The sequence below is a fragment of the Ranitomeya variabilis genome, chromosome 1 (assembly GCF_051348905.1).
Source record: "Ranitomeya variabilis isolate aRanVar5 chromosome 1, aRanVar5.hap1, whole genome shotgun sequence".
Taxonomy (NCBI): domain Eukaryota; kingdom Metazoa; phylum Chordata; class Amphibia; order Anura; family Dendrobatidae; genus Ranitomeya; species Ranitomeya variabilis.
This window is the reverse complement of record NC_135232.1, coordinates 791,431,125-791,453,249: the sequence shown is the minus strand read 5'-3', so window position 1 is coordinate 791,453,249 and position 22,125 is coordinate 791,431,125. Positions and strand designations below refer to the sequence as shown.

The 22,125-nt window shown below is 46.5% G+C and overlaps 1 protein-coding gene across 3 annotated transcripts in view; it reads right to left on the bottom strand.

Moving 5' to 3' along the window:
- MPND (MPN domain containing) overlaps positions 1-22,125 on the bottom strand; it is a 130,679-nt gene that overhangs the window by 21,068 nt on the left and 87,486 nt on the right. For all 3 annotated transcript variants that reach the window (XM_077273148.1, XM_077273154.1, XM_077273164.1), the window contains exons 6-12: positions 20,942-21,038; positions 20,790-20,862; positions 20,241-20,317; positions 16,741-16,909; positions 16,588-16,658; positions 16,417-16,506; positions 5,118-5,210 (exon numbers count right to left, since the gene is read on the bottom strand). In XM_077273148.1, coding sequence (XP_077129263.1) covers positions 5,118-5,210; positions 16,417-16,506; positions 16,588-16,658; positions 16,741-16,909; positions 20,241-20,317; positions 20,790-20,862; positions 20,942-21,038 — 670 coding nt within the window. The remainder of the gene's footprint in view (positions 1-5,117; positions 5,211-16,416; positions 16,507-16,587; positions 16,659-16,740; positions 16,910-20,240; positions 20,318-20,789; positions 20,863-20,941; positions 21,039-22,125) is intronic.

The following is a 22,125-nucleotide window of genomic DNA, read 5'->3' as shown; positions in this document are numbered from 1 at the left end:
TGAGAATAAAGCGTTGTTTTTTGCCTCTTTTTTTTTTTTTTTTTACGGTGTTCACTGAAGGGGTTAACTAGTGATATAGTTTTATAGGTGGGGTTGTTACGGACGCGGCGATACTAAATATGTGTACTTTTATTGTGTGGTGTTTTTTTTATTTAGATAAAGAAATGTATTTATGGGAATATATATTTTTTTTTTTACACATGTGGAAAATTTTTTTTTTTACTTTTTTACTTTGTCCCAGGAGGGGACATCACAGATCGGTGATCAGACCGTGTGCATAGCACTCGGTCTGATCACCGATGTGACAGGCACGTTCCACAGGCTTGCCGGCGCCTGCTATGAGGATTCTCAGCAGACGCCGGCAAGCAGGGTCATCTTATGACCCGGAAGGAGTCCCGCGGCCATCTTGGATCCGGGGACTCCTTCCAGGTCACCGGAGCAGCGCGATCTCATCGCGATGCTCCGGTGGGAGAGCGCAGGGAGCCCCCGTCCCTGCGCGATCCCCCTCTATGCCGCTGTCACTATTGACAGCGGCATCAGAGGGGTTAAATGCCCGCGATCGGCGACAGCGCCGATCGTGGGCATTGCTGCGGGGTGTCAGCTGTCATATACAGCTGACACCCGCACCCGATCACCGCGGCGCTCAGCGTGAGACCGCGGTGATCGGGGCGCCGTACTAGTACTGCGGCTGGCACTAATGCAGTGCCGGCAGCGCCGTACTAGTACGGCGCATGGCACAAAGGGGTTAAAGTGCTTGGCAGTTTGAAAAACGTAAGCACCTTACCTGTCTCCTGCCCTGTCCAACTGCCATTTTCTAACAATCATGCTTCTTGGTCAGTCATACTACATTATGCATTGGTCATATCAATCTGCTTCTTATTTGTTTTTACTTCTGCTTTCTCACAACTCACCCGCCTTTTAACACATTCTGGGCACTCTCTCAATATCCACCCCTCCCTTCTCCCCTCTCCCATGTATAACTCTGAGGCTCTACTGACATTTCTTACCCACTCCAAACCAGCCACTACCGCCATGCAGCACTCAAAACGTTCATACAAATCATCCCACCACCTGCTCTTTCTGTCTTTTCTCCTTCTACTAGTTGCAGGTGACATCTCCCCCAACCCTGGGCCTCCCTCCACCAGCATACATTACTCTCCTCCAGCTACATATAGAAACCCTGCTAATCTTATTAACATTCAGGGCATGCCTTCTCATATCGCTTTCCACTATGCTCTCTGGAATGCACGGTCTGTGTGTAACAAACTAACTTAGGGTACCGTCACACCGTGCAATTACGATCGCTATGACGGCACGATCCGTGACGTCGCAGCGTCGTATGAGTATCGCTCCAGCGTCGTAGACTGCGGTCACACTTTGCAATCACGGCGCTGGAGCGATGCCGAGGTTCGCTGGTAACCAGGGTAAACATCGGGTTACTAAGCGCAGGGCCGCGCTTAGTAACCCGATGTTTACCGTGGTTACCAGCGTAAAAGTAAAAAAAAACAAACCGTACATACTCACCATCTGATGTCCGTCAGGTCCCTTGCAGTCTGCTTCCTGCTCTGACTGAGTGCAGCCGTACACTGAGAGCAGAGCGCAGCGGTGACGTGCTCTCACTTTCCGGCCGGCGCTCAGTCAGAGCGGGAAGCAGACTGCAAGGGACCTGACGGACATCAGATGGTGAGTATGTGCGGCCCTGCGCTTAGTTACCCGATGTTTACCCTGGTTACCAGCGAACGCATCGCTGGATCGCTGTCACACACAACGATCCAGCGATGACAGCGGGAGATCCAGCGACGAAAGAAAGTTTCAAACGATCTGCTACGACGTACGATTCTCAGCAGGGTCCCTGATCGCTGCTGCGTGTCAGACACTGCGATATCGTAACGATATCGCTAGAACGTCACGAATCGTACCGTCGTAGCGTTCAAAATTGCACTGTGTGACAGTACCCTTACATTCACGATCTTTTCCTCTCTAATTCCCTTAACCTTCTGGCTATTACAAAAGCGTGGATCCAGCATTCAGACACCACCGCCGCTGCCGCACTCTCGTTTGGTGGGCTGAAATTTTCACATACCACCAGACCCGAGAACAGACAGGGTGGAGGTGTTGGATTGCTTCTTTCATCACAATATTCTTTCCAGGTCATCCCCAGGGGTTCCCTCACTCACATTTCCTTCCTTTGAAGTCCACGCCGTCAGACTCTTCAAGCCCTTCTCCTTGCGAGTGGCGGTTGTTTATTGCCCTCCAGGCTCCTCCCGCCAGTTTCTAGACCACTTTGCCACCTGGCTTACTCACTTTCTATCCTGTGACATCCCCGCCCTCATCATGGGAGACTTTAATATCCCCATCAGTGATCCCCTCTCCCAATCTGCCCCTCATGTTCTTTCTCTAACTTCTTTATTTGGCCTCTCACAGTTTACTAATTCTCCTACGCGTGAGGACGGGAATACTCTGGACCTGGTTTTCTCCCGTCCCGGCTCGCTGCACAACGTTACTAACTCGCCTCTCCCGCTCTCGGACCACAACCTTCTTTCCTTCTCTGTCAAGAATTGTCTCCTCACCCGGGACACCCCCACTTACCACACTTATTGGAATACACATACCATTAATACCCAGCAGCTTGTGGACAATCTCCACACATCTCTAGCCCCCATCTCCTCCCTCTCCTGTCCAGACTTAGCATTGTCACACTTCAATAATACACTGAAGCATGCCCTAGATGAAGCAGCACCTTCTGCACACAGAAAGACCTGACACAGACAACTGCAGCCCTGGCACACTATGCAAACACGCTTTCTTCAGCGTTGCTCAAGGTGTGCAGAGCGGCAGTGGAGAAAATCTCTCTTAGCAGAAGACTTCATCCACTATAAGTTCATGCTCAAAACCTATAACTCTGCCCTTTATCTGGCCAAACAATCCTACTTCACCACCCTCATCACCTCACTATCCAACAACCCAAAACGACTTTTTGAAACATTAAACTCCCTCCTGAAACCTAAAGTACAGGCCCCCATCACCAACCTCAGCGGTCAGGATCTGGCCACTTATTTCTTAGAAAAAAATCAACCACATCCATCAGAATATCTCGGCGCAATCTCCTCAGTGCCTGGATCCCCTTCCCTGCCGCACCTCAAGCTCACTAGACATCTTTGAGCCTGTTTCAGAAGAAGAAGTTTCCAAGCTCCTCGCTTCTGCTCGGCCTACAACCTGCAACAGTGACCCCATTCCTTCACATATCCTGCAGTCTCTCTCACCAGTGGTCACCACTCACCTGACTAAAATATTTAACCTCTCTCTTTCTTCAGGTATCTTTCCCTCCTCATTTAAACATGCCATCATTATCCCTTTACTTAAAAAGCCATCCCTGGACCATAACTGCACTGCTAACTACAGACCTGTCTCTAACCTTTCCTTCATCTCTAAACTCCTGGAACGCTTGGTCTACCCCCGTCTAATCCGCTATCTCTCGGATAACTCTCTTCTTGACCCCTTACAATCTGGTTTCCACTCTTTACACTCCACTGAAACTGCCCTCACTAAAGTCTCTAATGATCTAACAACAGCTAAATCCAAAGGTCATTGCTCTCTGCTGATTCTCCTGGATCTCTCTGCCGCATTTGACATTGTGGATCACCAGCTCCTCCTCACTATGCTCCGCTCTATAGGACTCAAGGACACAGCCCTCTCCTGATTCTCCTCCTACCTCTCTGACCGCTCCTTCACTGTATCTTTTGTCGGCTCCTCTTCCTCTCCTCGACCCCTTACTATCGGGGTTCCGCAAGGCTCAGTCCTAGGCCCCCTCCTCTTCTCTCTATACATGGCCCCTATTGGACAAACAATCAGCAGATTTAGGTTCTCTATGCTGATGACACCCAATTATACCCTGTTCCCCCGACATCACCCCTACCCTAATTCAAAATACCAAGGATTGTCTGTCTGCTGTCTCTAACATCATGTCCTCCCTCTACCTGAAACTAAATCTCTCCAAAACGGAACTTCTTGTGTTTCTCCCTTCTACTATCCTCACTCTAACCAACATCGAAATTACCCTGGAGGGTTCAACCATAACTCCCAAGCAGCATGCCCGCTGTCTTGGGTTCATATTTGACACCGACCTTTCCTTTACTCCCTTTATCCGATCACTCACTCGCTCTTGTCACCTGCATCTTAAAAACATCTCCAGAATCCAACCTTTTCTCACCGTTGGAACTGGACTCTTACTGTCGCTCTTATTCATTCCCGTCTGGACTACTGCAACTCTCTTCTGATCGGTCTCCCTCTTACCAAACTTTCTCCTCTCCAATCCATCCTGAATGCTGAAGCCAGAGTCATATTTCTGTCCAGCCGCTTCACCGATGCCTTCATCTTGTGCCAGTCATTACACTGGCTACCCATTCGCTACAGGGTCCAGTATAAACTCATCTCTCTCACCCACAAAGCTCTCCACAGTTCTGCACCGCCTTATATCTCCTCTCTCATCTCTGTCTATCGCCCTACACGTGCCCTCCGTTCTACAAATGACCTAAGACTAACATCCCCTGTAATCAGAACCTCACACCTCCGTCTCCAAGACTTATCTCATGCTGCGCCAGCTCTCTGAAATGCAGTTCCCCAGATGATCAGACTGATACCTAGCCCCGACCTATTCAAGCGTGCTCTAAAAACCCATCTCTTCAAACAAGCCTACCACATCAACTACTCAGTAAACTAACTGTGCCCTGTTCCCTCCTTCCAAATATTATTCTAAATCTGCACCCTACTATTCATCTGTCTCCACACCCTCCATACACATGATAACTGCACTTGATACTTGACTATTGCACTTAAAAACACGGGCTGATGACCGATCATGCAGCTTTGTATGAAAATCCCTATTTATTATAATTGCCAGACCTGAAATAACAAGCATTTTTCACCTATTGTGTCCCCCCATTTCCTTGTAGATTGTAAGCTTGCGAGCAGGGACCTCACTCCTAATGTCACGGTTTAAATTGTCTTAACTCGCACCGAATTTATTGTTTGTACATGTACCCGCTTAATTGTAAAGTGCTGCGGAATATGTTGGCGCTATATAAATAAAAATTATTATTATTATTATAGGGTCATACCTTTATTTTATCTAGGAATGTATTATCTTCATTCCAATTATCCCGAAGTGCAATTTGGTCTGGTCCTCCCTTATAGAACTCAACCAGCAGAGCCTGTTGGAGATAAAAACAGTGACTGAAAAATATGTAGTATGAAACGCTTGTAAGTACCAAGTGGGTAGTGCTTCTAATCACAAAGTAGAGGGAATTAGAAAAATGGTATGACTAAAAATCTGTGAGAGTGGTGCACACATGTATAGACTTCAGGCCCCGTACACATCACACTCCCATGTATAGACTTCAGACCCCGAACACATCACACTCGCATGTATAGACTTCAGACCCCATACACTTCACACTCGCATGTATAGACTTCAGGCCCCGTACACATCACACTCCCATGTATAGACTTCAGGCCCCGTACACATCACACTCCCATGTATAGACTTCAGACCCCGTACACATCACACTCGCATGTATAGACTTCAGGCCCCGTACACATCACACTCCCATGTATAGACTTCAGACCCCGTACACATCACACTCGCATGTATAGACTTCAGACCCCGTACACATCACACTCCCATGTATAGACTTCAGACCCCGTACACATCACACTCGCATGTATAGACTTCAGACCCCGTACACATCACACTCACATGTATAGACTTCAGACCCCGTACACATCACACTCCCATGTATAGACTTCAGACCCCGTACACATCACACTCGCATGTATAGACTTCAGGCCCCGTACACATCACACTCCCATGTATAGACTTCAGACCCCGTACACATCACACTCGCATGTATAGACTTCAGACCCCGTACACATCACACTCCCATGTATAGACTTCAGACCCCGTACACATCACACTCCCATGTATAGACTTCAGGCCCCGTACACATCACACTCACATGTATAGACTTCAGGCCCCATACACTTCACACTCGCATGTATAGACTTCAGGCCCCATACACTTCACACTCGCATGTATAGACTTCAAGCCCCGTACACATCACACTCCCATGTATAGACTTCAGACCCCGTACACATCACACTCGCATGTATAGACTTCAAGCCCCGTACACATCACACTCCCATGTATAGACTTCAGGCCCCGTACACATCACACTCCCATGTATAGACTTCAGGCCCCGTACACATCACACTCCCATGTATAGACTTCAGGCCCCGTACACATCACACTCACATGTATAGACTTCAGACCCCGTACACATCACACTCGCATGTATAGACTTCAGGCCCCGTACACATCACACTCCCATGTATAGACTTCAGACCCCGTACACATCACACTCACATGTATAGACTTCAGACCCCGTACACATCACACTCACATGTATAGACTTCAGACCCCGTACACTTCACACTCACATGTATAGACTTCAGGCCCCGTACACATCACACTCCCATGTATAGACTTCAGGCCCCGTACACATCACACTCCCATGTATAGACTTCAAGCCCCATACACTTCACACTCGCATGTATAGACTTCAGACCCCGTACACATCACACTCCCATGTATAGACTTCAAGCTCTATACACTTCACACTCGCATGTATAGACTTCAAGCCCCTTACACATCACACTCCCATGTATAGACTTCAGACCCCGAACACATCACACTCGCATGTAGACTTCAGGCCCCGTACACTTCACACTCGCAAGTATAGACTTCAGACCCCGTACACATCACACTCCCATGTATAGACTTCAAGCCCCGTACACATCACACTCAGATGTATAGACTTCAGGCCCCGTACACATCACACTCACATGTATAGACTTCAGACCCCGTACACATCACACTCCCATGTATAGACTTCAGGCCCCGTACACATCACACTCCCATGTATAGACTTCAAGCTCTATACACTTCACACTCGCATGTATAGACTTCAAGCCCCTTACACATCACACTCCCATGTATAGACTTCAGACCCCGAACACATCACACTCGCATGTAGACTTCAGACCCCATACACTTCACACTCGCAAGTATAGACTTCAGACCCCGTACACATCACACTCCCATGTATAGACTTCAAGCCCCGTACACATCACACTCAGATGTATAGACTTCAGGCCCCGTACACATCACACTCACATGTATAGACTTCAGACCCCGTACACATCACACTCCCATGTATAGACTTCAGGCCCCGTACACATCACACTCCCATGTATAGACTTCAGGCCCCGTACACATCACACTCCCATGTATAGACTTCAGGCCCCGTACACATCACACTCCCATGTATAGACTTCAGGCCCCGTACACATCACACTCACATGTATAGACTTCAGACCCCGTACACATCACACTCGCATGTATAGACTTCAGGCCCCGTACACATCACACTCCCATGTATAGACTTCAGACCCCGTACACATCACACTCACATGTATAGACTTCAGACCCCGTACACATCACACTCACATGTATAGACTTCAGACCCCGTACACTTCACACTCCCATGTATAGACTTCAGGCCCCGTACACATCACACTCCCATGTATAGACTTCAAGCCCCATACACTTCACACTCGCATGTATAGACTTCAGACCCCGTACACATCACACTCCCATGTATAGACTTCAAGCTCTATACACTTCACACTCGCATGTATAGACTTCAAGCCCCTTACACATCACACTCCCATGTATAGACTTCAGACCCCGAACACATCACACTCGCATGTAGACTTCAGACCCCATACACTTCACACTCGCAAGTATAGACTTCAGACCCCGTACACATCACACTCCCATGTATAGACTTCAAGCCCCGTACACATCACACTCAGATGTATAGACTTCAGGCCCCGTACACATCACACTCACATGTATAGACTTCAGACCCCGTACACATCACACTCCCATGTATAGACTTCAGGCCCCGTACACATCACACTCCCATGTATAGACTTCAGGCCCCGTACACATCACACTCCCATGTATAGACTTCAGGCCCCGTACACATCACACTCCCATGTATAGACTTCAGGCCCCGTACACATCACACTCGCATGTATAGACTTCAGACTCCGTACACATCACACTCGCATGTATAGACTTCAGACCCCGTACACATCACACTCCCATGTATAGACTTCAGGCCCCGTACACATCACACTCCCATGTATAGACTTCAGGCCCCGTACACATCACACTCCCATGTATAGACTTCAGGCCCCGTACACATCACACTCCCATGTATAGACTTCAGACCCCGTACACATCACACTCGCATGTATAGACTTCAGACCCCGTACACATCACACTCCCATGTATAGACTTCAGGCCCCGTACACATCACACTCGCATGTATAGACTTCAGGCCCCGTACACATCACACTCCCATGTATAGACTTCAGGCCCCGTACACATCACACTCACATGTATAGACTTCAGGCCCCGTACACATCACACTCACATGTATAGACTTCAGGCCCCGTACACATCACACTCCCATGTATAGACTTCAAGCCCAATACACATCACACTCACATGTATAGACTTCAGGCCCCGTACACATCACACTCCCATGTATAGACTTCAGGCCCCATACACATCACACTCCCATGTATAGACTTCAGGCCCCGTACACATCACACTCCCATGTATAGACTTCAGACCCCGAACACATCACACTCGCATGTACAGACTTCAGGCCCCGTACACTGCACACTCCCATGTATAGACTTCAGGCCCAATACACATCACACTCCCATGTATAGACTTCAAGCCCCGTACACATCACACTCCCATGTATAGACTTCAGACCCCGTACACATCACACTCACATGTATAGACTTCAGGCCCCGTACACATCACACTCCCATGTATAGACTTCAGACCCCGTACACATCACACTCCCATGTATAGACTTCAGGCCCCATACACATCACACTCCCATGTATAGACTTCAGACCCCGTACACATCACACTCGCATGTATAGACTTCAGGCCCCATACACATCACACTCCCATGTATAGACTTCAAGCCCCGTACACATCACACTCCCATGTATAGACTTCAGGCCCCGTACACATCACACTCGCATGTATAGACTTCAGGCCCCGTACACATCACACTCCCATGTATAGACTTCAGGCCCAATACACATCACACTCCCATGTATAGACTTCAAGCCCCGTAAACATCACACTCCCATGTATAGACTTCAGACCCCGTACACATCACACTCCCATGTATAGACTTCAGGCCCCGTACACATCACACTCCCATGTATAGACTTCAGGCCCCGTACACATCACACTCACATGTATAGACTTCAGACCCTGTACACATCACACTCACATGTATAGACTTCAGACCCCGTACACATCACACTCACATGTATAGACTTCAGGCCCCGTACACATCACACTCCCATGTATAGACTTCAGGCCCAATACACATCACACTCCCATGTATAGACTTCAAGCCCCGTACACATCACACTCCCATGTATAGACTTCAGACCCCGTACACATCACACTCCCATGTATAGACTTCAGGCCCCGTACACATCACACTCCCATGTATAGACTTCAGGCCCCGTACACACCACACTCGCATGTATAGACTTCAGGCCCCGTACACATCACACTCCCATGTATAGACTTCAGGCCCCGTACACATCACACTCCCATGTATAGACTTCAGGCCCCGTACACATCACACTCGCATGTATAGACTTCAGGCCCCGTACACATCACACTCGCATGTATAGACTTCAGGCCCCGTACACATCACACTCGCATGTATAGACTTCAGGCCCCGTACACATCACACTCCCATGTATAGACTTCAGGCCCCGTACACATCACACTCGCATGTATAGACTTCAGGCCCCATACACATCACACTCCCATGTATAGACTTCAAGCCCCGTACACATCACACTCGCATGTATAGACTTCAGGCCCCGTACACATCACACTCCCATGTATAGACTTCAAGCCCCATACACATCACACTCACATGTATAGACTTCAGGCCCCGTACACATCACACTCCCATGTATAGACTTCAGACCCCGTACACTGCACACTCCCATGTATAGACTTCAGGCCCCGTACACATCACACTCCCATGTATAGACTTCAGACCCCGTACACATCACACTCCCATGTATAGACTTCAGGCCCCGTACACATCACACTCCCATGTATAGACTTCAGGCCCCGTACACATCACACTCCCATGTATAGACTTCAGGCCCCATACACATCACACTCCCATGTATAGACTTCAGGCCCCATACACATCACACTCCCATGTATAGACTTCAGGCCCCATACACATCACACTCCCATGTATAGACTTCAGGCCCCATACACATCACACTCCCATGTATAGACTTCAGGCCCCGTACACATCACACTCACATGTATAGACTTCAGGCCCCGTACACTGCACACTCCCATGTATAGACTTCAGGCCCCGTACACATCACACTCCCATGTATAGACTTCAGACCCCGTACACTGCACACTCCCATGTATAGACTTCAGACCCCGTACACATCACACTCCCATGTATAGACTTCAGACCCCGTACACATCACACTCCCATGTATAGACTTCAGGCCCCGTACACATCACACTCCCATGTATAGACTTCAGGCCCCGTACACATCACACTCCCATGTATAGACTTCAGGCCCCATACACATCACACTCCCATGTATAGACTTCAGGCCCCATACACATCACACTCCCATGTATAGACTTCAGGCCCCATACACATCACACTCCCATGTATAGACTTCAGGCCCCGTACACATCACACTCACATGTATAGACTTCAGGCCCCGTACACTGCACACTCCCATGTATAGACTTCAGGCCCCGTACACATCACACTCCCATGTATAGACTTCAGACCCCGTACACTGCACACTCCCATGTATAGACTTCAGGCCCCGTACACTGCACACTCCCATGTATAGACTTCAGGCCCAATACACATCACACTCCCATGTATAGACTTCAGACCCCGTACACATCACACTCCCATGTATAGACTTCAGGCCCCGTACACATCACACTCCCATGTATAGACTTCAGGCCCCGTACACATCACACTCCCATGTATAGACTTCAGGCCCCGTACACATCACACTCCCATGTATAGACTTCAGGCCCCGTACACATCACACTCACATGTATAGACTTCAGGCCCCGTACACATCACACTCCCATGTATAGACTTCAGGCCCCGTACACATCACACTCCCATGTATAGACTTCAGACCCCGTACACATCACACTCCCATGTATAGACTTCAGGCCCCAAACACATCACACTCACATGTATAGACTTCAGACCCCGTACACATCACACTCCCATGTATAGACTTCAGGCCCCGTACACATCACACTCCCATGTATAGACTTCAGGCCCCGTACACATCACACTCCCATGTATAGACTTCAGGCCCCATACACATCACACTCCCATGTATAGACTTCAGGCCCCGTACACATCACACTCCCATGTATAGACTTCAGGCCCCGTACACATCACACTCCCATGTATAGACTTCAGGCCCCGCACACATCACACTCACATGTATAGACTTCAGGCCCCGTACACTGCACACTCCCATGTATAGACTTCAGGCCCCGTACACATCACACTCCCATGTATAGACTTCAGACCCCGTACACTGCACACTCCCATGTATAGACTTCAGACCCCGTACACATCACACTCGCATGTATAGACTTCAGGCCCCGTACACATCACACTCGCATGTATAGACTTCAGGCCCCGTACACATCACACTCCCATGTATAGACTTCAGGCCCCGTACACATCACACTCCCATGTATAGACTTCAGGCCCCGTACACATCACACTCCCATGTATAGACTTCAGGCCCCGTACACATCACACTCCCATGTATAGACTTCAGGCCCCATACACATCACACTCCCATGTATAGACTTCAGGCCCCATACACATCACACTCCCATGTATAGACTTCAGGCCCCATACACATCACACTCCCATGTATAGACTTCAGGCCCCGTACACATCACACTCACATGTATAGACTTCAGGCCCCGTACACTGCACACTCCCATGTATAGACTTCAGGCCCCGTACACATCACACTCCCATGTATAGACTTCAGACCCCGTACACATCACACTCCCATGTATAGACTTCAGGCCCCGTACACATCACACTCGCATGTATAGACTTCAGGCCCCGTACACATCACACTCACATGTATAGACTTCAGGCCCCGTACACATCACACTCCCATGTATAGACTTCAGGCCCCGTACACATCACACTCCCATGTATAGACTTCAGACCCCGTACACATCACACTCCCATGTATAGACTTCAGGCCCGTACACATCACACTCCCATGTATAGACTTCAGGCCCCGTACACATCACACTCGCATGTATAGACTTCAGGCCCCGTACACATCACACTCCCATGTATAGACTTCAGACCCCGTACACATCACACTCCCATGTATAGACTTCAGGCCCCGTACACATCATACTCTGCGCCTGACAGTCTAATGTGTATGACATATGAGGTCTGGGGAGATTAGCATCTGATATGTCTAATTTTGAAGTGCAGATGCTTTTATTTGTGCCAAGATAAGCCACCACTAGAGGATTGTGGCAGCCTGTCACTCAGCTGCCAGCCAGTCCTGTGTTCTCTATCTGTCGTGTGTTTGGGGGGCACTTACAATTGTGCACATACACTCATCTAAACACAACTCATGCAGAAGCTGAGCTCTTTGGAGTGGTATTTTGATCAATTAGCAGTTGTCTCACAACCCAGACACCCACTGAGCGGCAGCTCTACGCAACTTATAGTATACCGTATATACTCGAGTATAAGCCGAGATTTTCAGCTCATATTTTTTAGGCTGAAAGTGCCGCTATCGGCTTATACTCGAGTTATTGTCCCAGGGGGTCGACGGGGGGGGGGGAGCGGCAGCTGTCCATAATACTCACCTGCTCCCGATGCGTCTCTGCACGTCCCTGCTTCTCCTGCGCCCGCACCGCAGCTCTTCCTTTGTTCAGCGGTCACAAGGTACCGCTCATTAAAGTAATGAATATGGACGCGACTCCACGCCCATTAGGGTGGAGCGCATATTCATTACATTAATGAGCGGTACCTTGTGACCGCTGAACATAGGAAGAAGCTGCCGGCGTCAGAGACCATCGGTCAGTGAGAAGCTGGGACCGCGCCGGGAGCAGGTGAGTATAACAGGGGAGGGTGAGCATTGCGATATTCACCTGTCCCCTTTCCACCGCCGGGCTCCGCTGTTTTCTGCATCCTCTGGCTGTGACGTTCAGGTCAGAGGGCACGATGACATGTTTAGTGTGCACGCCGCCCTCTGCCTGAACAGTCACTGAAGAGACCCGGAAGACAGAACGTCGCGCGGCGGTGGAACGGGGACAGGTGAATATCGCAAGTGCCGGTGTCCCCGCCTGCTCAGGACAAGAGGTGAGTATGTCATTTTTTGTTTAATCGCAGCAGCAGCATATGGGGCAAATGTTTCTATGGAGCATCTTATGGGGCCATAACCAACCTTTATGCAGCATTATATGGGGCAAATGTTTCTATGGAGCATCTTATGAGGCCATAACCAACCTTTATGTAGCATTATATGGGGCAAATGTTTCTATGGAGCATCTTATGGGGCCATAATCAACCTTTATGTAGCATTATATGGGGCAAATGTTTCTATGGAGCATCTTATGGGGCCATAATCAACCTTTATGCAGGATTGTATGGGGCATATTTTTGAATGAAGCATCTTATTGGTCCGGGTATTCCAAAGACATACTGATAGGGAATTTAGATTGTCAGCCCCAACAGGGACAGCGATGATAATGTGTACAAACTGTAAAGCGCTGCGTAATATGTTAGCGCTATATAAAAATAAAGATTATTATTATTAGATTATTATGGGGCCCATCATAAACTTGCAAAGACTTTGAATATTCCACTATCTACAGAACACAATATCAAAATATTTAGAGATTCTGGTGAAATCCATGTGCACAAGGTACAAAGGCAGTGATCAGTATTAGATGCTCCTGATTAAAGGGCCACCAGGCGGCACTGCATTAAAAACAGGTACGATTCGGTCATACAAATCACTGCATAATCTCACGAATGCTTCCAGAAATCAGTACAGTATGATGTACAATTCTCAAATACAAGTGAAAGCTCTATCATAAAAGAAGCTGCCATATATCAACACAATCCAAAAACCGCTGACAGTTTCTATGGGTCAAAGCTCATTTATAATGGACTGAGGAACAATAGGAAACGCTTCTTTGGTCCCATGAATCAAAATGTCAAATTCTTTATAGAAACAAGGACAACATATCCTGCAGACTCAAGAAGAGAAGGACAACCCAGTTTATTATGAGCGAACAGCTCAAAAGCCTGCATTATAGAGGTTTAAGGCCATGTGCACACGTTCAGGATTTTTAGCGTTTTTTTCGCGTTTTTTCGCTATAAAAACGTGATAAAAACGCGAAAAAAACGCTTACATATGCCTCCCATTATTTTAAGTGTATTCCGTATTTTTTGTGCAAATGTAGCCTTTTTTTCTGCGAAAAAATCGCATCGCGGAAAAAAAAGCAACATGTTCATTAAAATGCGGAATTTCAGGGGATTCCGCACACCTAGGGGTCCATTGATCTGCTTAATTCCCGCACGGGGCTGTGCCCACGATGCGGGAAGTAAGCAGATTATGTGCGGTTGGTACCCAGGGTGGAGGAGAGGAGACTCTCCTCCACGCACTGGGCACCATATAAGTGGTCAAAAAATAAGAATTAAAATAAAAAACAGTCCTATACTCACCCTCGATGTCTTCCCGCCTCCACTGCACGCTGCCGTTCGGTTCCTGTAGCTGATGTGCGGTGGAGGACCTTGCCGATGACGTCACTGTCCTGTGATTGGTCGTGAGCGGTCATGTGACCGCTCACGTGACCGTGACGTCACGGAAGGTCCTGTGCGCACAGACCAGCTATAGGAAGAGGAGCCGGACGCCGCTGAGGAGATGTCTGGGTGAGTATAAGCATTTTTTTATTTTTTTTATTATTTTTAAACATTCTATCTTTTACTATAGATGCGGAATAGGCTGCATCTATAGTAAAAAGTTGGTCACACTTATCAAACGCTATGTTTGACAAGTGTGACCAACCTGTCAGTCAGTTTTCCAAGCGATGCTACAGATCGCTTGGAAAACTTTAGCATTCTGCAAGCTAATTACGCTTGCAGAATGCTAAAAAAACGCGAAAAAAACGGAAAAAAAACGCAAAAAAAACGCAAAAAAAAATGATGATTTCTTGCAGAAAATTTCCGGTTTTCTTCAGGAAATTTCTGCAAGAAATCCGCAACGTGTGCACATAAAAACAACAACATATGCTCCAATCCAGATAACGTCGCATATTTCAGCCAGACAATGCTAAACGACATGCTGGGTCCATCACAACAACATGTCTTCACAAAAGAAGAGTTTGTGTGATAAACTGGCCGCCTGCAGACCAGACCTTTCACCAATGGAAAACATATGGTGGATAATCAAACAAAAAAAATTATCAACAAGGCTCAGGACTGATGAGGAGCTAGAATCCTACATCAGGCACGAATAGGACATTCCTCTCCCAAAACTCCAGCAATTGGTCTCCTCACTTTCCAGACCTTTACTGACTGTTGTAAGAGGAGGAGTGGATGCTACACAATGGTAGACATGGCCCTGCCCAAACTTTTTTGAGATGCGTTGCTGCCAACAATTTTAAATTGAGGTCGTTTTTCTAATGAAATGGAAAAACATCTAACTTTCATCTTCTGATCTGTGTTCTATGTTCTGTTGTGAATATAATATGGATATGAGAAATTTCTAAATCATTGCATTCTAATTTTCTTTACAATTTATAAAGCGTCCCAACTTTATTTTGGAATTTGGGTCATATATATAAAGTTTTTCAAATAATAGGTACAATGTAAAGGATTTTGATCCCTTTGTAGCCTTTCCACTCAAATGTGTGTATTTTGGTAAAAAATATTTTTTGCAAGAAGGTTTTATGAAACATTTTAGGCGGTTTGGTTTCTACACCCTCAACTCATTCTTCATCAAGTACTGGGATAAGTTAACAGTGATTTAGCCAAAGGGTTTGCAACCCTCCTCTCTCATCTCCTGAATGATCATTAAACCCATTTATGATTTCATCAAAGTTGATGTTTTGTCATAAATCAATTATAAACATTTCAATGTCCTTACCATGTCGTGCAAGATGTCATTTGTTAGAAAGCTGTCCTGTATATATGTAACTTCCACTTCCATAGGAATTCCATAATCATTTGGACGGTGCTGGAAGAGAAGATTTGTATTAAAAAAAAGAAAAAATCCTGCAAGTAACAGAGAATGTGAATCCGAAAATGTATAACTAACCTCTGCAGGAGGCATAACCCAGAATGGGCAGATTGTAGATTGGGTCCCATGGTTTCCACGGAAGTATGGGGCTAATTTAAAGAATGCAAAAAGTTATGAAACCAACCACAAATCTAGTACGGATATGTGAGGCAAACGAGAAAAATGTCTCACCACATATTAAGCCCAAACATGGCTGGAAACTGTTGTCTGAACCCTGCAGTTTTAGCTGATAATCCATCTGAGACTCAATGTCCTGCAGGGATGGTAGAGCGGGACTAAAAGGGTGACTATGATACCAACCAACCAAAGACAGGCCCCGTAGGAAAAGATTGTGATAGATCTGGTTGGAAAAAGAACTATTCTGAATAAAGAGAGCATGGGGAATGGATAGAAATGAAGCTGATGTAGAATGTTGTAAATGGATAGGTTAAACGGTGGTATGCTTAAAGAGGTCGGCCACTTTATGGGAAGGTTTAAGGCTTCCTGCTTCCCATGCAAACTGGAAGCTAGAAGTCTTCATGCCCTTAGAATTTAAGATGGCAGCAGTTTTACTCATGTGATTACGTCTTTGGCTCTTCCTGCCTGCGCTCTTCTCTGTGCAAGTGGTATACTATATCTGAACACATCCAGCACATGCCATAGTTTACTACTGCCTGTATATGTGCTACATGCTTTAAGTTAATGCATAAAACCTGCACAAAGGCAGGCATGGCCAGGGACTGCAGACTTGTGGTCACATCGGTCAATCAATCTATACCCTATGGATGCTTAGACCTATGGTTACCAATTCTTCCATAGCCCATACATGAGCAGCAAGGACTATTACATTGCAAAGCTGTTTTTTGTGTTTTTAATTTTCCACAACTTAATTGTTTATGGCCCTTCTGAAAATCTTCCTATTGAATGGCCAATCCCTTTAAAAGAAAATATATATTTTTTTAAACGGAAAACACTTCACAATTTACAAATGATACCCTCATCGTTATTTCTGGTACACATCGTAGTTAGCCTTTATAGAAGTAGCACTTGAAGTGCTTCAGCTTCTTCTCCAAGGCACTCTCATCACAATAGGCAGTGAACTAACAAAGGTTAGTCAACATCACGATTTAAACAGAATCCGTCACCCCAAAGTTGGCCTATAAACTAAGGCCACCGCCATCAGGGGCTTATCTACAGCATTCTGTAATGCTGTAGATAAGCCCCCGATGTATCCTGAAAGATAAGAAAAACAGGTTAGATTACACTCACCCAGGGGCGGTCCTGCTGCGGTCCGGTCCGATGGGCGTCGCGGTCTGGGGCCTCCCATCTTCTTACGATGACGTCCTCTTCTTGTCTTCCTACCGCGGCTCCGGCGCAGGCGTACTTTGTTTGTCCTGTTGAGGGCAAAGCAAAGTACTGCAGTGCGCAGGCGCCGGGAAAGGTCAGAGAGGCCCAGCGCCTGCGCACTGCAGTACTTTGCTTTGCCCTCAACAGGGCAGACAAAGTACGCCTGCGCCGGAGCCGCGGTAGGAAGCAAAGAAGAGGACATCATTGTATGAAGATGGGAGGCGCCAGATCCGGACCGCGACGACCATCGGACCGGACCGCAGCGGGACCGCCCCTGGGTGAGTATAATCTAACCTGTTTTTCTTATCTTTCAGGATACATCGGGGGCTTATCTACAGCATTACAGAATGCTGTAGATAAGCCCCTGATGGCGGTGGCCTTAGTTTATAGGCCAATTTTGGGGTGACAGATTCCCTTTAAGAGCTTGTGGTAATGTAATGGGGAGAAAAGAGCAGCAGGCCAACTCTCTTTGTTGTGAATCACCCTTGTATGCAAAACCTCTGATATTTGAAGCATTTTACTAATAAAACTAGTGGTATGACCCACCACAATGCACTTCCAGGTAATGTTCCCTCTGAGCCTTTGAAGCTGCACAGAGAAGCATCTACAGGTAGGTCCAGAAATATTTGGACAGTGACACATGTTTTGGTATTTTACCAAAACATATTTAAGATACAGATACATGATCAATATAGGCTTAAAGTGCAGACTCAGCTTTAATTTGAGGGTATTCACATCCTAATTGGAGTAAGGGTTTAGGAATTGTAGCTCTTTAATATGTACACAGAATCATTAGGCTGAAAAAAAAGTAGAAATCCATCAGAGAGGTAGCAGAAATGTTTGGAGTAGCCAAAGCAACAGTAGTACATTCTGGAAAAAAAAGTGCACTGTTGAGCTTGGGAACTCCAAAAGGCCTGGACATCTATGGGAGGCAACAGTGCTGGATGATCGCAGGATCCTTTCCATGGTGAAGAAAAACTTCTTCAAAACATCAACCCAGGTATAGAACACTTTCCAGGAAGTAGGCGTTTCAGTATCCAAGTCTACCATAAAAGAGAAGACTTCATGAGAGCAAATACAGAGGGTTCACCACAAGGTGCGAACCATTGATCAACCTTAAAATTAGAAAGGCTAGATTAGACTTTGCTAAATAACAGCGAAGAAGTAAGCCCACATCTGGAAAAGCATTCTTTGGTCAGATGAAACTAAGATCAACCTCTAACAGAATGATGGGAAGAAGAACGTATGAAGAAGGCTTGGAACGGCTCATGATCCAAAGCACACCACATCCTCTGTAAAACATGGTGGCGGCAGTGTGAGGACATGGGCATGTATGGCTTCCAGTGGTGCTGAGTCACTAGTGTTAATTGATGACGTGACTGGAGAGAAGCAGCCGGTTGAATTCTGAAGTGTACAGGGCGATACTCTCTGCTCAGATACAATCAAATAGATTGGACGGCGCTGCACAGTGTAGATGAGCAATGACCCAAAATATACTGCAAATGCAACACAAGAGTTTAAGGTAAAGAAGTGGAATATCCTGCAATCGCCAGATCCCACCCCATCAAGCATGCATTTCACATGCTTAAGACCCAAACTTAAGGCAGTTAGACCCACAAACAAGCAACAACTGAAGTCCGCTCTAGTAATGGCCAGGCAAAGCATCACAATGGAGGAAATCCAGCGTTTCGTGATGTTCACGGCTTACAGACTTCAGCCAATCACTCTGCAAAGAATTCTCTACACAGTATTGTATTATATAATATTGACCCACAAATCACGAAGATTCGGTCACTGTCCAAATATTGGTGTATCTAACTGTAAGAAGTTGTGCAGTGTTCTGTTAAAGAGAACCTATCACCAGGCAAAGAGTGTCCAGATTTGGTATTATTTTATTCCTGCTGCTCCACTGAATATTCCATTTTTTAATCCGCCATAGTATTCCAGACATATGGGCCTTTTTATTTTGCGTTAGTTTTAATCGTCTTTACTAAAGGGGAATAGCTTTAGGCTCTCTGCATAATTACTCTGTGAGAATTTTCAACTTGGTAAAGACCATAAAATTTGCACTAAATAAAAGAACCCATATCTCTGAAACTGTATGGCAGATTAAAAAAACACAAACTAAAATTTAATTTCTATAAAACAAGCAGCATTTCTAGTGTTACAACTCATACAGCCATACCACCAGTTTTATAGGTAAATTGGCTTTGACAGATTCCATTGAAGTTGCTTAATATCACTTAAGAAAATGGAAAAGTTAAAATGATAGAATTGCATTTTGACACATTTCAGGGGACATGTCGCCGATGTTTCCTTCCCATTTCAATGATCCCAAACATCACCTCTTCTTCTACTGCTGCAGCGGTCTCCGTGTCCTTCAGGCGGGAGCGGCAAGGAAAGGCACGCAGCACAGTCAGCACTGGAGAAAGATTGACAGTTTACTCCAACACAATACTTAGAAGGGGTTTTCCACTACTTGTCAACCACAGCTTAATTAATTCAGGACCCCCAGGTGTATACTAGTCTCCTTCAGTGGCGTCATTCCAGCGGGGTCAGCAACACTGCAGGGTGATGTGATATTGTTGTGCTGCATGCTGGCTACAGCCAATCAGTGGCGGTTCATCAATATTTTGTCAGGGTGGACATTCGCGCTGACAAAACAACAAAGGCTGACGCTGACGAGAAACAGCTCATTGGCTGCAGCAAGCAACTGGCACAAAAATGTCACGTCACCTACATCGCTGGAATGGCGCCACTGCTGGAGCTGAATATACACTTTCTTAACTTTATATGGCGTCCTGAATTTATTAAATTGGGTTTGTCCAGTAATGGAGAACCCCTTAGTTGATCAGTTATTATTGGGTGAAGTACAAACAACGAAAAATACTTACACTGGCTGCTGGTGTCCCAACGCCCCCCAAGGTAGCCCACTACTTCACTACGTGTCAAGTGGCTGTGGAAATCCTGGCATGAAGTGAATTTATTACTTAGCGTTTACTAACAAAATTGCATTTTCAAATACTCAAAAGGGACTGAAGCTCACCAACAACAGAAGAGTGTTACTGGAAATAGACACGTGAAAAGGCTGGAACTTGTTCAATGCCAGAAAAGAGGTAAGCTGAACCAACGTATGTGGGTCCCTAAAAGAAAAATGCCGAACAATGATTATCACAGGTCTCACCTAAGTGGTTTCAAAGAAAGTATAACTAACAACAGAGAAATATTATCACAAGTCTCTGTAGGTTCTAGCACGGCAGGCACCATCATTTTTGTATGCCAACCACGTCAGGACTGACCCATTTTTAGTCTTTCACCCCTTAACGACTGCCGATACGCATTAGAAAGTCAGCTGTTAAGGGGCTTTAATGTCGGCCTTATTCACTCAACGACGATCGGGACTAACAGTATAGTGCCCCCAGTGTCAGAAATTCTCTGGGGTTTCAGCTACCAAAGGTAGCCGAGACCCTGGAGAACACGATCAGGGCCAGTTTTTCCGGTTGGCGATCATATAAAAAAAAAAAAAAAAAAGTGTGCCACTATTAGAAACATTGCTATCTCTTCTGACATGAGGAGAGAGACATGAGGTCCCACACCCGCTCACTCCTCCTCCCCGTCCCTCCAGCTCCATTCCTGGCCCTCTGCAAACACTTCTTGGTAACAAAAATGGGGACCAGCACCCAGTAACAGTGGGGATTTTTCTTAGGGTCTATCACAGTGATCAAAAGCCCATAATTATCATGTGTCACCCTCCCTGTGCCATCCCCTACATTTTTTTAATTTTATAATACATAATATTTTATATTTATTATTTCTTTCACTCTTTGCCTTTAGGGTTAGGGTTGGGGAGATTTCCATCTGAGAATGCGCCACCCCCAGCGGCCATTTTCCAGGAGGCCACTGCATCGCAGCAATAGATCTGCGGGGGCCTCCGGACTTTCAGAAAATGCCGGCGGGGCCCCACACACAGAGCACGAGCCTGGGAAGGGAGGCTGCATCGCCCTGCAGCATCGGACCGGGACCGCCGCCACAGTATTTTGTAAGTATGTTCCAACTACAAGACGCACCCCCATTTTCCCCAAAACGTCTGTTTTCCCCCACACACATATGGGGTACAGGCGTACTCAGGAGAAATTGCACATCTAATTTGTGGCTCCATTTTCTCATGCTACCCTTGTGAAAGTAAAAAAAAAAAAAAATTGTGGCTAAAGCAAAATTTGTGATAAAAGT